The 17,850-nt window shown below is 38.3% G+C and overlaps 1 protein-coding gene across 12 annotated transcripts in view; it reads right to left on the reverse strand.

Annotated features, from left to right (window-relative positions):
• FRYL (FRY like transcription coactivator) overlaps positions 1-17,850 on the reverse strand; it is a 256,517-nt gene that overhangs the window by 28,541 nt on the left and 210,126 nt on the right. For all 12 annotated transcript variants that reach the window (XM_072774992.1, XM_072774988.1, XM_072774989.1 and 9 more), the window contains 7 exons: positions 15,237-15,407; positions 12,342-12,482; positions 8,101-8,298; positions 5,086-5,247; positions 4,889-4,963; positions 4,369-4,545; positions 351-554 (listed from right to left, as the gene is read on the reverse strand). In XM_072774992.1, the coding sequence (XP_072631093.1) occupies positions 351-554; positions 4,369-4,545; positions 4,889-4,963; positions 5,086-5,247; positions 8,101-8,298; positions 12,342-12,482; positions 15,237-15,407 (1,128 nt within the window). The remainder of the gene's footprint in view (positions 1-350; positions 555-4,368; positions 4,546-4,888; positions 4,964-5,085; positions 5,248-8,100; positions 8,299-12,341; positions 12,483-15,236; positions 15,408-17,850) is intronic.

Below are 17,850 nucleotides of genomic sequence, written 5' to 3' on the forward strand. Positions count from 1 at the left end.
GGAAAGAAAAGCGGGAGGTCAAGGAAGCAGTGCTGGTGTCCACACTGATGGCAAAAGCATGTGTCATTCAAGACGAGGGCCTCCAGAAGTGTCCAGAAGGACTCACCATCACTAGAGGAGGAAACCGTCTTAGCTGCGAAGGGGTGCGCAACCTCAATGTAAATGTGGAGTTCTGTTACTAACAGAACGCTCCGTTAGCGGGGCACTTCTGTATTTTTCCTTTCAGCGTGTGCTTTTTACCCAAAGTGAAAGGAAAATCAGAAAATCGAGAAACGCTAATTACTAAGTTGGAAGTTTAAGAGGAAAGTGAGACCAACTGTCGCTGTATAAGAAGGTAGGGAGCCGTATACCATCTGCGTCCGGGAGAGTATCTGGCTTGCTGTGAGCGCCGCCTCCTCTTCCGAGGACTCGTCTGTATCCTCCTGGTTGGTCAGGTTCAGGCTGGGGGTGCTGCTGGAGCACTGGTACTCCTGGAGGGAGGGGGTGTCCCCTTTGTCAATACTGTCCAGCGAGCGCCTGCGGACTCCCCAGTTGAAATTGTCCATGCTTTCACCCTGGAAAGGAAAGACGTGATTTCTAAGACCTCAGATACATGTGCATATGGCGAACATAATACACCAGGAAAACATAAACCGAGATGAAAAATACTTAATGCATCATCATAAGCAGAGTTTCAATCAGCCCTTCAATTTCTCAAAACTTTTAAAACATTGTTAAATATTTATACTTAAAGAAGATCAAAATATGTGGTCGATCCTGCTGTAGCTAAATAATTTTCTCGACTTTCTATCTTGTATGACTGGGGACCAACTGAACCTACTACCTAGGCCATTTCTATTCTAAGACACAAACACAAATGAGACCACGAAGAAGACAAATACGTCACAGATGACAACACATAAACATCCACAACACCAGGCTGCAACTTACCTGCAGTTCCTGGTTAGCAAAAAGGAAAACACACAGAATTAGAAAGAACGAAGACAAACATTTAAATATACACTACACTTTGGGGGAAAACTCTGTGATTTCTCAAACCCAAAGACTGATTCAAGCTCTGGATTAAGCTCTGAGTAGGAAGCCAACATGTGATTCAGATTACTTTTTTATGCAAGATATATTATGAAGAAGTCAGAGACAGACACTTAGAACAACATTTCTATGATACACTCTGGCAACACGAACTTTAAGAAAATCTTCAAAATTTACATGGATTTAGTACTTGATACGATGCAAAACTGACTTAAAATACCCACATTCAGTTGACAACATACAGGGTCACAATTATTTTAGTCTGGAGGATGGTTCTGGCTAAACCCATTTTTTTTTACTACAAAATAGTTAAAGCTCAAAGTTACCGAGACATAACCAAGAGGAAATAGGGCAGATTTCAACTTAGGGGATTTATAGAAGTGATGTTTCTATTACTCTAAACTGATCCTCCTTTTACAAGGATATAGTTCTTATATGGTCTCTTAATCCCTGTTATGACAAATTTTAGGGAGTTGGGCAGCAAAATAGGATTTGTGTTCCTTTTCTCAAGAGGGACTGTCCAGAATAGAGACTCTCAAAGCTTTTTTTATTTTTAAATAAAGCAAAGGAATACTTATTTCAAGTGAAATTTAAAATGGAAATCAACCGTGCAAAAGTGATGAACAAAACCCAATCTGCTCTCGCTGAAAAAAGGTAGCCAGGAGCTCTGCCCATTTGTCTCTTGGATCTTTCCCTGTTTCTCAGGGTATTAGAAGCCCTGCAGGTCAAAGTTTGAAAAGTCACCTTCCTACAAGATATCTCAAATATTATTATGTAGCATAGCAATGGTAATGGCAATAGCCCTCCATATTTATTTGGTGAATGAATGAATACACACTAGGAGCTTTCAAGATTGGGGGGTATTTTAGAAGTTTAATTAGCGGTTCCATTTGTTTTGTAGCAAAGTTATTTCCTGAGACCATGTTTTAAGCAAGACGGTATTTAGGTTTTTAAAAACCTCTATTATTTGATTTGCCTAATTCTGAGGCATCAATTAACACTACCCTCCCCAACTCACTCTGACTTGAATTAAAGACAAAACTACATTAAGCGTCTTAAACTTAATTTGACTAAGGTTCTACTCAAAAGCCATATTTATTGGGGCGCCTGGGTGGCTCTAATGGTTAAGCATCAGACTCCTGATTTCAGCTCAGGCGATGGTTTTAGGGTCGTTGAGATCACGCCCTGCACTGGGCTCCGTGCTGGGTGTGGAGCCTGCTTAGGATTCTCTCTCTCTTTCCTTCTCCCCCAACTCTCCCTTTCAAAACAAAACAAAACTCAATCATATTTATTACTACTGACATATTAGGGTGTAGGATAAACTTAGAAGCGTTTATAGAGTTCTTTAAAAAAAAAAAGCAAATGAAATAAATAACCTTACCATTATACACAAGTCAAGAGCCTATCTGCTTTTAGAAATTTTAAACTCTCAAATGAAAAAAGCAAATAATTGCCAACAGAATTTAGAAACTGCTCATGCCCTTGAGGTAGGACAACAAGCCTCTTCAGTCCATCATACTTTCTGCCTCGTTATTCAAGTCAGTCCTATTACCTACAACGTGTTTTTCAAACTGGGGATGTGAAATCAATTTTAGAGGGTGATGACCTGTCATATTGGAAAAAAATGAAAGAGAATAGGAAATATCAGTGTGCACAACAGATAAAGCAAGGCAGCTTTTTTTTTTTTTTAATATAATCTCTGTGCCCAGTGTGCCCAGACTCACAACCCCAAGGTCAAGAGTTACACACTCCACTGACTGAGCCATCCAGGTGCCTCACAGCTGCATAGTCTTGAAATTTTAATTTAATTTTTAAAAATAGATTTATTTATTTTATTTAACAGAGAGAGAGAGTGCACACGAGCAGGGGGGAAGGGGGGGGCAATCTTCAAGCAGACTCCCCACTGAGCACAGAGCCCCATACAGGATTCCATCCCATGACCCTGAGACCACGACCTGAGCTAAAAACCAACACCTGGAGGCTTAACCGACTGAGCCAGCAGAATGCCCAGGAACTTTCGTTTTAATGCTGTTTGGATTTAGATACTTGGACATGATAGAAAATATATTAACTATGGATCACAGTTTTAAAAAAAAAAGTTTAAAAGCCACTTCCCTATGAGGTGCTGAATAATTCTGGTTTTGGGGCTCCTGCAAACTGGGTCTTTGGGAACATGTACACAGTGAACCACAGAAGCCTCCACAGCTCCCAAACTAGCACAAAGGCATTTGGTCCGACCCCAAGCCACCATGTGCATATGTTCCCATGTGTAAGGGAGGCTGAAGCATATAGGAGGACCTCCCTAACTGGTCTCCTCTCAGCAACTAATGTACGATGGCAGTGTTCACTTGCTTTGAACACTGCTGCATGTGGACAGAACCATCTGCCAGAGACTCGCAGAGAAGGGCAGAACCTCGCCAACTGCAGAGATAGATCAGAGACCTCGCTGAGCCATATCTAACTCTGGGCTATCTCAGCTCTGTAAGCTGATAAATCCACCTTTTGAGTTAGATTTTCCATTTCAAAATCATCTAAAGTGACACACAACTATCAACTTAATCTAGATGGAATCAATTTAGAGGAGAAAGCCCTCCGGTGACTCCGGCTAAATGAAAATGAGTCACTTGAGGGAGCTGGCTACATCATGACGAAGAAAATGGTGAGGATGTCGCAGGTACAATCTTGGTCATTTGCCACAGGAGAGAGTTCTAGAGAGCTGAAGCTTTTGTAATCACGTAAGTTCATTTAACTTAATTTAGTGTGTTTGCACATATATTTTTAAATGGTGTTTGATAAATTTTAATATAATTTTTTACCACTTTGCTGCATATTCATTTGTTTGGCTCATGCAACACATTTAAGTCTGAGCACACCCTAAATTAAAGACCTACTTTGGAAGAAATCACTTTTCACTTTTTATTTTTTGGGGAAAAAATTAAAAATTAAGATTTCCTCTTTCCTCTTTTGTTTCAGACTACTTCTATGACTAATGGTACTGGTCACATTTAGTTGCCAATTTAGATTTTTACTTTTTTTTTTAATACTTATGTATGTACATATACGTATATAGTTTCAAGTTTTTATTTAAACTCTAGTTAGTTAACATATAGTGTAATAGTGGTTTCAGGAGTAGAATTTAGTGATACATGATTTCCATACAACACCCGGTGCTCATCACAAGTGCCCTCCTTAATTCCCATGACCCATTTAACCTGATTTTTACCTTCTTGACCTTACACTGACCTTAATAAGTAAGATCCTATGGTCAAATCCTTAATTCTCATACACTTGCAACTGTAAACTATAAATATGATAACGGAGAGCCCACATCCTTACCTCTGCATCTTCCAATTCAACATCTAAAAAGTCAAAGTCCTTAAAAACGCCAAACTGTTGTTCACTGCTATTATCCTCCACAGCTACTTCTTCCTCTTGAATCATGTCTTCTGTTGTAGAAATTAGGCTGGTCTGTTGGTCACCGACTTCCAAATCCTCATTAGAAGAAAATACAACCTGACCGCCAGCCGAAAAAAAGAAAAAGAAAAAAAAAAAAAAGGGCCATCCATCAGCTTTGTCACTGTGTAGGAGACATTGGTGCCCTAAAAGCCACCGCAGGTCTCATCTGTTAGTGAACTCAGAGCTTTCATCTGGTTTTCAGGCTGAAGTCTAACTGGCTAAATACTTAGCTAACATAACTGCCAAGTGCCACACAGACAAGTAGCATCTTTTTCATTCTTAGTTAATGCTATAAAGTAAGGGGAGTTAGAAAGGCAAACAAGGAAACAGAAGAATTTCCATTTCTTCATGGGCTAACAGGATTTTTAACACCTTTCCACATGCTGTCATGATTACTCACTGATGGGTTCTTTGGAAGGCCAGATTCTGGACCACAGAGAGATAGCACATTCATTAGCTTTTCTCTTGTTCTTCGCTAAGGAAAAGAAAAATAATTCAAATGTTAGGATTACCAGTAAATAAGACAAATTCTCAAACTGTCATACAACAAAATGGATTCTTCTATAAATGTTCAGTTTTGATGCTGTTTCCATGTACCTGTGATAACTGTGGCCTTTTCCAACTAACAGGAACCAAGGCATTAGAATTAGAACCAGAGGAAGTGGAGGAGGTACTCCGAGTAACGGCGATAACTTTTGGCTTCCCATTTCTTCCAGCTGCGCTATGCTGATCACCATATTTATTTCCAATAATTGGTGTCTGCAGAGAAACAAAAATGGTAGTGTCTGACTCAGATATTTCAACATAAAAGGATTAGCAGTGTATCTACCTATAAGGACATTTTTAAAAATAAACAACCAAAAAAAAAAAAGGTGAAAGACACTAAGCATGAAGTAGATGTTACAAAAAGCAAAGATAATGATGTCCTTTTCTTAAATGTATTTTTTAAAGTTTATTTATATATTTAAGTCCTCTCTATACCCAACATGGGGCTCAAAATCACAGCCCCAAGATGAAGAGCTGCATGCTTCTCTGAGCCAGCCAAGCATTGCCTGTGAGGTCTTTTTTTTTTTTTTTAATCAGGAGACTTGACTTTATTGAAAATGACTCTCTGAGACCTTATTCCTATTTTAAATAGGGACTGCTTTCTTTAAAATCAACACCTCCACATCTCCCCCAATGATTATAAAATATATCCTCTTTGAAAGCTCAGAAAATATGAAAATGATTTTTAAAGAATCACTTGTAGTCTTATCACTCAGATTGAACGTCTATTAACATTTTGGTGTTTTTTTCAATGCGTATTGTTATATGTGCTTCAGTAATGTGCTTTTGCAAATATTCAAGCTAAGTAACAACTCCAAAGAGGAAGATATCTGTGTAGCTTCTTACTACAAATCTGGTGTATAATAGTTCCAAATTTATATCAGTAAAAAATTCTATGATTATCCAAAACTCATTTATATTTATTTTGGCTTTGTGAAGTGTCTTGAATTTGCATTTGAAAATAATATTGAAGCTCATTTGCATGCCATACGAGTCCCTTTATGATGTGGTTCCTGCTTACCTCCCTAAACCTCAACTTCTATCACACCTGCCTGAACTTCACACTCCAGCAAAACTGAGCTTGCTATTATTTTCCAAACACACCATGTTCTTATGGACCTATGTTTTGGCACATGCTGCCCCCCTTTGCGTGGAATATTCACCAACTGACCAAGCCCATGATCATCTTTTAATGGGGACTCCAGACTTCCAAGGAGGCTTTCCCTGATATCACACATCCGGGTAATTATATGTTGACATTTGGCACGTGTTGATTTGTTTATGTGGCCGTCTTCCCTATTACATGTGAGCCCCCTGGACTTTGTGTATTTATCTCTGCTCTTCTACTATATCTCCACTGCCTGTACATAGCAGGTACTCACTCATTTTTGATGAAACAAATAGAAATAAAGCATATCAAGTATTTTGAGAATTCTTATCACTGCTCTAGACAAGATCATTAGGAAAAGAAAAGCCTGATTTCCTCATCATATTCCTATGCTATGTGCTCCACGACAGAATTCTGGTATTAACTAAAAAGTTAGCAATAAACAGTTTTCTTTCCATCTTAAAAAACAGAGCCCATAAAGCTTTGGATAAATTCTAATACCAAGGCCAAACGGTAAAAAAAATTTTTTTAATCTATGTGATCCTACTCGACACCAGAGTGATCAGATCTTCCATTTTTATTTTTCTCAACTTCCTTACAATCCTTATTCAGTAAGTTCCTTCTTGAAAAATTCCTTCTTTGGCTTCTAAAAGATGATTTTAATGGTTTCAAGGCCAATAAGAATGGTTTCAGGTACTGGAACAAAAATTGGGGGTTCCCAACAAGGGCAACAATTTTTATGTGAGATTTATGTTAAATATGTGACATAATAAAGGGTCCAGGTTCTGTTTTCACTGGGGCCTTGTGTCTCTCTTTAAAGTTTTGGGTTTCTCAGGTCTTAGTTTATGCTAGTTTTATTTTTCCTTTCACAATTTTAACTGTCCATTTATAAAACACTAAAGACCTTAAATTGTTACTTCCACCCGTCTTCCTCTAAAACTTCAGATCTTAAAATCTAACTGCCTACTAGGCAGCTCCATTGTTGTCTTAGTGTCAGAGTTAGTCAGTGTACCCAAGACTGACCTCATCACCCTCTACCCTCCCCTTCCTGCTAAGATCTGTTCTCCTTGCCTTCTCTTCTCAGTCTCTCTGAAAGTTCCCAACATTCATCTAGTTGTCAAAGCAGCTGTCCTCAATGCCTCTTCCTTAGTACCTCCTCTCCTTCCCATGAAATCCCATTTATGACTTCTTAGTCTTTCTGAAAACCATCCCGACCCTCTTCATTTCCCATGCAATTGCCCAGAGACAACCAACATTATCTTTTCATTATTCTAATAGATTCCTTATTGACTTCCCTCTCCTCCACCCTGGTACTCTTCCATCCTGTTACCAGAGTAAACTTTTCAAAATGCAAATCCTACAATTTCCACTCCAGTTAAAAATTTAAAAAAAAAAATTTTTTTTTTCAGTTAAAAATTCTTTAAGAGCTTCTACTGCTTCCAGATAAAACCATCTTATTAAAATGCATGCAAGATCCTCATGATCTTGCTCCTTCCTGTGCCTTCATTTCATCTCCCATCATACTCTATACCTCCATTTTCTATAGTCAGTGCTCAAGGTATATTATAAATTGGAAATTTCCAGAACACCAGGCTTTCTCACACTTACAAGGCTTCATTCATACATGCTGCTTTTCCCTGCATTAAGCTTTCCTCCCCAAACATTCATATATGCCTGTCTAGGGTTATTTTATCTTTCAACACTCAGATCAGGGTAGATGTACATGCCGTATTGTATCTTCCTTATAGTACTTCTAACTTGACTTCCAACCAAGGCACTTATCACAATGTTTATTTACCCATTTGCCCAAGTCTTAGGTCTTCCCTAAGGACAGGGCTTTCCCCCACCCCACCCCATTTTCATAGCACCTGTCACGTGTCCTAGTGAGTTATGAACTTAATTGACACTTGCTGAATCAGAGAATAGATGAACAAATGAAAATTTCTAATAGAAATTACCTCAGATATATCAAAATGAAAATCTAAAGTCTTCCCAGGCAACTCCTTTGAGACATTATTGAAAATCTTGGTGAAGGATATTTCAGGAGAACCTATATCTCCTCCATAGGTCTTGGGGATATCATTGGGTACAACAAGACTTGCAGAGCGAGACACCACCAGTTTTAATATGTTAAGGGCTTCCTTCCAATAAGGACTCTGGTTTAAAAAAATAGCAGACATTAAGAAGTTATAAATATATATTTAGTAAACACTCTAAACAATGAAAATATTGTTTCTATAAAAACTTCTGTAAGTCATTTTTACTTTAAGATCCTTAACAGAAGGTCTGAGTTAAAACAGGTAAGAAAATTAATTTTCTGTTAGATTTATAAAATATCATATATACCAAAATGCTACCAACTCAGGATATCTTGCATTTCTCCTAATAAGTGCTTTGTAAATATTAACTTAGAAAGCCTAATATAGTAATCTGGCAGTTGTGGTAAACAAAGGGGTTGTATATATGTGAACTTTTTGGATGAATGGAGACAAGACAATTTTTAATGCATACTTTCTTTTTCAGACATAAAAATATTTATTTATTTATTTTATTATTTTTTTTTAATTTTTATTTATTTATGATAGTCACACAGAGAGAGAGAGAGAGAGAGAGGCAGAGACATAGGCAGAAGGAGAAGCAGGCTCCATGCACCGGGAGCCCGATGTGGGATTCGATCCCAGGTCTCCAGGATCGCGCCCTGGGCCAAAGGCAGGCGCCAAACCGCTGTGCCACCCAGGGATCCCATAAAAATATTTAAAAAACTAAAATAATTTTAGATGTTTTTTTGATGACCCAATCTTAAATCTGAATGGTAGGATTGGTATGATTCCTCATTTTGATTAATCATATCAACTAAAGTGATGTTCTCAGGGGTTACTGAGTTGCATAGGGTGAGGTTTTTCCCCTGCATATGTAGCTATATTGCCCTCTGATTTGCCCAGTGGACTACAAAGAGGCCAGGTTGTTTGAGTTATTGAGGTCTTTGAGTTATTTTTCTTTTAGTTTTGTGTATTTCTATCAACATCATTTAAAAATGATTTACATGACCATGACAGATACTTGTAGAGAAGTTGTTTGCTTCTTTCTTTCTTTCTTTCTTTCTTTCTTTCTTTCTTTCTTTCTTTCTTTCTTTCTTTCTTTCTTTCTTGAGAGCATGTGCAAGTTGGGGGCAAGGGGTGAAAAGAGAGGGGGGGAGAGAGAGAGAGAGAGAGAGAGAGAGAGGGAATCTTAAGCAGGCTCCACACCCAGCATGAAGCCCCACACCGGGCTCAATCTCATGACCCCGAGATGGTGACCTGAGCCAAAATCAAGAGTTGGATGCTTAACAGACTGAGCCACTGAGCACCCCAAGAAGAATCAATTTCTAATAAAGAACGTACAGTTTTTTTTTTTAACCATCTATTACAAAGCAGATACATTTTAAAAAACTTTTTTTTCCTGACTTATGGTTAACAAAATCACATGTTAACCTTGTGTTCTATATACTGTGTCACAGCTGACCAGTCTGAGGGGGAAAATGCCACTAAAACAAGAACAAAAAGCAAGTAAAATCTTTGGTAGAACTGAGTTATCCAATTTATTTAATAACATCCTGATAGGAGGATACTTAAAGCACAAAATATTTAATAATTATAAAAATGTCCACATAGATGTTGTGACATTTTAAGCACACCATTATAAAAAAAATAGTTGGGATCCCTGGGTGGCGCAGCGGTTTGGCGCCTGCCTTTGGCCCAGGGCGCGATCCTGGAGACCTGGGATCGAATCCCACATCGGACTCCCGGTGCATGGGGCCTGCTTCTTCCTCTGCCTGTGACTCTGCCCCTCTCTCTCTCTGTGACTATCATAAATAAATAAAAATAATAATAATAAAAAAATAGTTTAAAAAGTTACATTTTCTGACAGATATAATTAGAAGCTGTGGGCATTGTAAAAAGTTAAAACGTATTCAAATACATTTCTTTTTTTTTTTTAAGATTTATTTATTTATTCATGAGAGAGAGAGAGAGAGAGAGGCAGAGACACAGGAGGAGGGAGAAGCAGGCTCCATGCTGGGAGCCTGACGTGGGACTCGATCCCAGGACTCCAGGATTGCACCCTGGGCCAAAGGCAGGCGCTAAACCACTGAGCCACCCAGGGATCCCTCTCAAATACATTTCTATAAAATATACTGGTAATTGTGCATGAGATATAAAAGATTATCAAGAGTGCAATTCTTTTTTTTTTTTTTTTAAGATTTTATTTATTTATTCATGAGAGACAGAGAGAGAGAAAGAGGCAGAGACACAGGCAGTGGGAGAAGCAGGCTCCATGCAGAGAGCCCGATGTAGGGCTCGATCCCAGGACTCCAGGATCATGCCCTGGGCCAAAGGCAGGCGCTAAACTACTTAGCCACCCAGGCGTCCCATCAAGAGTACAATTCTGTGAAATGGTTAATGTCTGAATAAAGCAGAAGTCACAAACTGTGATGGCCCATTAGCTAAATATGAACTTCAGTTCATACAATATTTAAAAAGAAACTTGAGTCAACATTTTGAAATTAGGAGATTTTAGAGAAAAACCCACATTTCTAGCTTCTCTTCAAAACTTAGAAGTTCTTGCCACACTGGATCTGTCCTGGCACACTGGCAGCCACTAGGGGAAGCTAAGTTGTGCTGTTCCTTATATTTTATTTATTTTTAAAAAGATTTTATTTATTTGAGAGAAGGAGGGTGAGCAAGAGTGAGAAAGAGGGACAGAGGGCAGGGGGAGAAGCAAGCTCTCCGCTGAGCAAGGAGCCCAACACAGGGCTTGACCCTGGGACTCTGGGATCATGAGCTGGGCGGAAGGCAGGTGCCTAACCAACTGAGCCACCTAGGCATCCCTGTGCTGTTCCTTTTAGATGGGAAATGTGCCATTCACTAGTCAGAAATCTATGCCCTCTTATGGTTAGTTGCTTCCCAGTAGACATGTGAGCTTGTGGTTCTGAACATTAAAAAAAAAAAGGCATCTACATCTTATAATCCAGCAAATATCTGATTAGTTAACTTTAAAAAAAAAAAAAACACTTATTTATTCATGAGAGAACAGAGAGAGAGAGAGAGAGAGAGAGAGAGAGAAAGAGAAAGGCAGAGATACAGGCAGAGGGAGAAGCAGGCCCTCTGTGGGGAGCCTGATGTAGGACTTGATCCCAGAAGCCTGAGATCATGACCTGAGCTGAAGGTAGATGCTCAACCACTGAACCACCCAGGTGCCCCTGATTAGTTTGCTTCTTTATATCTTAAGAAGAAAAAGAAATGTGCTTTAGAAAAAGAAAAACATGTTATTTGGTGAAGCCTTGCTTATTGAGAGAGAGATAGAGAAGATGAAGAGGGTCACTAAAGAATCTTAGTTTTGTTTTGTTTTGTTTTAATATTTGCATCCACTGATTTTCAAGGGAATATAAAAAAGAACCTAGATTACCAAATAGAATAATGGAAACCAACTCAGCTTTATTACTTTCAGATATGGGCTAAGACAAACTCATTGCTAGCCAAGTATTTCCACTTGTAAGTTCTGCTTTAGTGAATGCAAATATAAGTGGAGTAGAAACAATTTTTTTCATCTGTTAAGGTTCTCAGAGTTTGCTCTCTTTGATAAATTGTATCCACAATACTGATCTGCTCAGCAAGGACTTTCTTAGCAGATAAATCAAAGGTGAAATTCAGTACAGACCAGACTGACTTGTCATCATTTACATGAAGCCAAGTCTGATTTTCTATTTTCTAAATATCTGGGCTCATTTTATCAGACACAGAGAGCAACTCTAAAATACAGACTCTACAAAGAGCTCTTCTGTTTCTAAAAGTAGTAGCTATTTATTATGTAGAATCTGGTTAGTAGCAGAAAGATACAAAAGAGTCACAAGTGTACTGTTCAGAGGTGATAACAGCTGACATTCATATACATTCTTTCCAGTCATTACTGAAATGCATATTCATAGATGTAATGATTAATCAAAATTAAGAATCATGCCAACCTACCATTGAGATTTTGCTTTTTGTCACTTAAATTAAGAACATTCTTTCCATGTCGTAAATATTCCTGGAAACATGATGTATGGACTAATAACTCTTCCCTACTCTTGAACTTTAAAGTTTTTTTTTTATGATTATAAATTGTTTGCAGTGAATAATTCTATACATAAATGGCCAAATTCTATACATTTATGGTCACTCACCTGTACATATTTGCCAATAATCTTTATGATTTCCAGATTAAACTGCTTGACTGGGGCAGCAGAGAGATCAATGTGACTCAAAAGACTATAGATGATCTGTAGTAATGATTGTTGCATGCTGGACAATCCTTTCTCTAACAGCTAAAGTAATATTAAAAAGTAAACTTTCATTAGGTTAAGGAAAATTCAATTATTTATATTTACGATGTTGAAAAACATAATAGATTTAATCCATGATTTTATGATCAGATGATTAGAAATCCAGAGGCTAATAAATAATAAACATAAAAGATAATTATTTCTATTACTTGTCCTTGGTTCAGAAACGATCAATAATTATTTTTCATTTTAATCTTAGTTGTTTTCTTTCATTTCCTTAACTAATTTAAGTTGACCACCGTTTATTCTAGGTTAATATACCAACCATCACCAAATTATAACTGTCTCCAAACCATTCATACCGCCACCCTATTAGCTACAAGATCTTGGATAAGTTTTCTTAACCTGTGAACCTTTTTTTTTTTTTTTAAATAATACAGTAATCATACTATCTACTTCATATTGTTCACAGGACAATTAAGTTAAATATATGTAGTTCTAAATACATGTAACTAGTTTCAGTACTGTGGTTCATCATTTCAGAATTAACAATAATAATAAAACAAGGAACATTTACATACTAAGAACATTTGGGACAAAGCATTCTCCCTACAGAGTGAAAAAAATGTCACTCATTGTGGTACCCACAGGCTGTCCTATGCCACTTCCAACTCGATCACCTCGACGAGAGAATTAGTGCTACCTTAGCGGTGAGCTTGATGGTGGCACCAATGTGAAGCTGGTCTAAGGAGCTGGAATTCAAAACCAATTAAAGAACAGGCTTAGGAAGTTAGCCTTGGTTTTATGTTGGCTTCTGTCCTAAAAGTATAGGTATGAGATAAGCCTAGAGGCTTGCATTTATTCAGGTTAAGAAGCTGCTATGCAGATAGTTCCCATCATCAACTCTTTTTTTGTTTTTTTATAATTTTTTATTTTTTAAAAGTACTCTCTATACCCATAATGGGGCTCGAACTCACAACCCTGAGATCAGGAGTCGCATGCTCTACCAACTGAGCCATTCTCCTAAATGTAGGGCTGATGGGAGCAAACCAATCAAAAGCCAACACCTTAAAAATGCACACCAGTACTAAAGCATATTATGATAGTCAACATCAGTGACATAGCTAGGTTAAACAGTGTTAGGAGCAATATTTAAAATGTTTATTGAGGGTAGTCCCAGTGGCTCAGAGGTTTAGCGCCACCTTTGGCCGGAGGCGTGATCCTGGAGACCCGGGATTGAGTCCCACATCAGGCTCCCTCCATGGAGCCTGCTTCTCCCTCTGCCTGTGTCTGCCTCTCTCTCCTTCTGTGTCTCTCATGAAAAAAAAAATAATAATCTTAAAAAAAAAGTTTATTGAGTTAAAAATAATTTCTTTTAAGCTTATACAGTCTTTTAGGTTTAATTTTTAGAGTCAATTTTTAAAAAGGAAGGTGTCATTTGATTGTAGGCTGACAAACATTTTTAGTTTTTAGTGACTAGGACTTCTTCCTTTTGAGATTCTTTTTAAGATTTTATTTATTCATGAGAGACACAGAGAGAGGCAGAGACACAGGCAGAGGGAGAAGCAGGCTCCCTGTGGGGAGCCCAATGTGGGACTCGATCCCAGGACCCTAGGATCACGACCTGAGCTGAAGGCAGATGCTCAACCACTGAGCCACCCAGGCGTCCCTCCATTGAGATTCTTTGTGGATATCTACTTAGTACTTTTTAGGCATGAAGTTACTTCCTCAACAAATAAATATTAACTTTCTATGCTGTTGTAGGGCTGCTTTTTTTATATAATTCCATCTTTAGCCACTCAAATCATATTTTAGATCAGGAAGCAAATGTATGATCAAAATAAGAACTTACTCAGCAGAAATGCCTTTACACGCTGTATTATTCTAGAATTGATTTTAAAGTCAATAACCAATGTTTTGGAAGCAAAAATTATGACTATTGTCTAGGATCAAGATCCCTGAAAACTCATTTTTTTTTAATATTTGAAATAAAGGTGAAATTTATATTATTTTGAGTTTCAGGTCACTAACAGTGAATGAGAAAAATCTATATAAAAACCCATTTTTCACTTTTAAAAAAATATTTCATTTATTTATTTGAGAGACAACATGTGAGTGGCTCGGAGGAGTGAGGGAGAGAGAGATGGAGAAGCAGACCCTGTGCTGAGTGGGAAGACTGACACGGGGCTCACGCCCAGGACTCTGAGATCACAACTTAAGCCAAAACCAAGAGTCCGACACTCAACTGACTGTCACTGACACTCAATCCAGGTGCCCCCAAATGCATTTTCCATTTTAAATAAAAGTTGAAGTTTACCTTATTTTGAATTTCTATCACTTAGGGATAGTGAATGAGAAAATAAACATGAAAATGAAAATTTAAAAAGAAAAGCAACTTCATGCTTGAAAGTATACTTTAGGGGATCCCTGGGTGGCTCAGCGGTTTAGCCCCTGCCTTCGGCCCAGGGCATGATCCTGGAGACCCGGGATCGAGTCCCACGTCGGGCTCCCTGCATGGAGCCTGCTTCTCCCTCTGCCAATGTCTCTGCTCTCTCTCTGTGTGTGTCTCTCATGAATAAATAAAATCTTTAAAAATATAAAATCTTTAAAAAAGAAAGTATACTTTATACTTGAAAGGAATTAACCATTTTTTCTTTAAAAAAAAGATGAGATCTATATTTACTTTCAAAGACAACTTGAAGATTAGTATCAGGACTGCTTCTAGAAATAAGTCTATCGGAAAATTTTGCCACAAAACCGTTAAAAAGTATTTTTGTTTTCTTTTGGTAAATTTACCTCTGCAAGATAAGTCACAAGATTAAATGTAGTATCTGAGAAGGAGTCATGTAGGTATCTACATACTACATTGATCCAGTTAGCACAGTCTCTGGAATACGTGTGTGTACTGTACAAACTCATCATGTGAGCCAGATTGACGAGCGCAGGGCATTTTTCTTCTGCACACACCTGAAAAAAACAAAGACGGTTTAAAGTTTAAACCTGATTTTACACTTGAACGTATTTATTTAGTAATGTAGTGGTAGAAGCTTTAATGCATTTTGTTTCAATACAGTAGGAAAGTTAAATAAGAGAAGAAAAGCCCAGGGCATCCTGAAGAGAGGAGTTCAACAGGTAACATGGAAGGATGATCAGTAGGTCGAGCGCTTCCACAGGTGTTAGGGCTTTTGTCAGTCCAATGCTTTGTAAGGTTGCCTCCGGTAAAACCCTACATGGTTTTTACCCATAGACGCTATGTGTCATCTTGTAACTGCTTTGTAAAGAGTTGTGTGCAGTAAAGTCCCTATGGGGCTCAGTGCGCAGTAACTAGGGGGCAGGCTCTGCCGGCCAAGAGAGGGCCAGGGACGCTGGGCCAGAGGCCACATGCTCTAGTCTCAGGCTCCCCTGGTTCTGAGGAGGGGTCAGCAGCACAGATGCTGCCATGTGGGACACATGTGGGGAGCTCAAACCCTTGAGTCCCGCATCTTGGGGGAGGGACAACCTGCAGGAAGGACCCCAGACCGCTCTTCAGGAGATCGCCCCAAGCTCCCCGGGTCCTTGGCCAGCAAGTCATGGCCACTTCCACATGTACTGACTTCGGGAGTCTGTTTGCTACGGCATTATGGAACCTGAATCAATAAATGTTCTGGGAGGATCTTACTGACCACGCGCACACCTTGTTGGTCCACCCAGTTCCTGGTGAGGAAGGTCTCTGGCCTGCTCTGGGGAGCCTGAACAGGGCCACACTCCTCATTTCCCCCTACATGTCAGAGCTGTGGCAGGAATCTCACCTAGTTTTTCTTTTCCTCATTTATCCTACCATCTTATTGATGTTTTGTATGTATTTTCAACAAAGTTCCTGCAGCATTTGGTAAAGAAAGTACCGCAGACCCTAGGACACCATGGGATTCAGCTGTGCTGGTCCACTTACATGCAGATCCCATAAATGCAGGGCAGTACTGTAAGCGTCTTTTCTCTTCCTTGGGATTTTCTTAGGAACATTTTCTTTGCTCTGGCTTACTTTATTGTTAAGAATACAGTAATATGATACATACTGTACACAAAATCCATGTTCATTGGCCTGTTTATGTTATCGGGAGGGCTTACAGTCAACGGTAGGGTATTGGTAATGATGTTTTGGGGGAGTAAAAAGTCACAGGTAATTTTCAACAGTGCAGGGGCTGGCGCTCCTAACAAGGTGTTGTTCAAGGTCAACTGCAGAATTGTTACCTTTTCAAATATATGTATGTTTCAACTTTCAGAGGAACAGAACTGTTACTTTGATTCATTGTGTGGACATTATCACTGGATAGGCCTGAAGTAGGAAGGCAATGCAGGACTCTGCAGACCATTTAGCAGTACCTTGGAAGTCATTTTATAAAATTGTTAAATGCAGCTGATTTCATGCATTCCCCTTTTACCCACACAATAGACGGCAGGAAGAAAAAAAATTTTTGTTGATGTTTCTTATTTGTATTTCAAAATATAATAATCATATTATTTTGTTTAAAAAATCACATAACTTTATCATTCACAACTTGTTATTTTCTAGCAATCACTTTAATATTTTAAAGTAAGTTCTTTTCAATTTTAAAGTATTTTTTTCCTGAAAAATAAAATATTCCTATAAAACTCTTATTTCCTTCAAAAATATATTTTTTTAAAGCATGATTTTTTTTAAAAAACCTGTTGTTGAAGAGGAAGAAAATCCGTAGGGATAGATGCGGTATAATTTTATAGTAAGGACAATGGCTAAGGTTTAATTTTGGAATTTCTGAATTACCAGGTTAAAGTATGACCCCAAAAGAGTATATCTTATAAAGCAAACATTTTCAGCATACTATTTTTGTTATAATGAATAGCTTAAAAAGACAATATTTGTCCTAAGTGTTGCCTCACTTTGAAATTCTGTGCTCTCCAAGGGCACAAACAGAACCAGGGATATTTGCATAATGAGGAAGCACATAATGGCATAAAATTACTCTCAACAGTTTAAGTGAGAGGATAATTAAGGAATCAATTTAATTCACATCCTGCAGGTTTCTGAAAGCAGACTGAGGGAACCTTTGTGTGCCACTCAACAGGAAGAAAACAGACTTAAAAACAATTTATGACTCATAGAAAGCCATATTTGATTTCTTAAAAACAGAAAGATATCTGGGAGTGTCCTGTGCATTGCCTTGGTCAAGACTGCAGAGGTTTGACCATCTGCGGGGCCTCATGCCCTGGACTGGGCCAGGCTCCTGTCTCACACCTGCATTCAGCAGGAAGTTCTCTAACACGCTTCTCTTGCCATCCTGAATGTTCCTACTTCTATACTAAAGGACTCAGGCTTTTTAGGTCTTGAAATACCAAAGTAAGCCAATATACTTTTATCCCCTTCCATATGGAAAAAAAATATATTTACCAAATT

The sequence above is a fragment of the Canis lupus genome, chromosome 14 (genome assembly GCF_048164855.1).
Source record: "Canis lupus baileyi chromosome 14, mCanLup2.hap1, whole genome shotgun sequence".
In the NCBI taxonomy this organism is placed as follows: domain Eukaryota; kingdom Metazoa; phylum Chordata; class Mammalia; order Carnivora; family Canidae; genus Canis; species Canis lupus.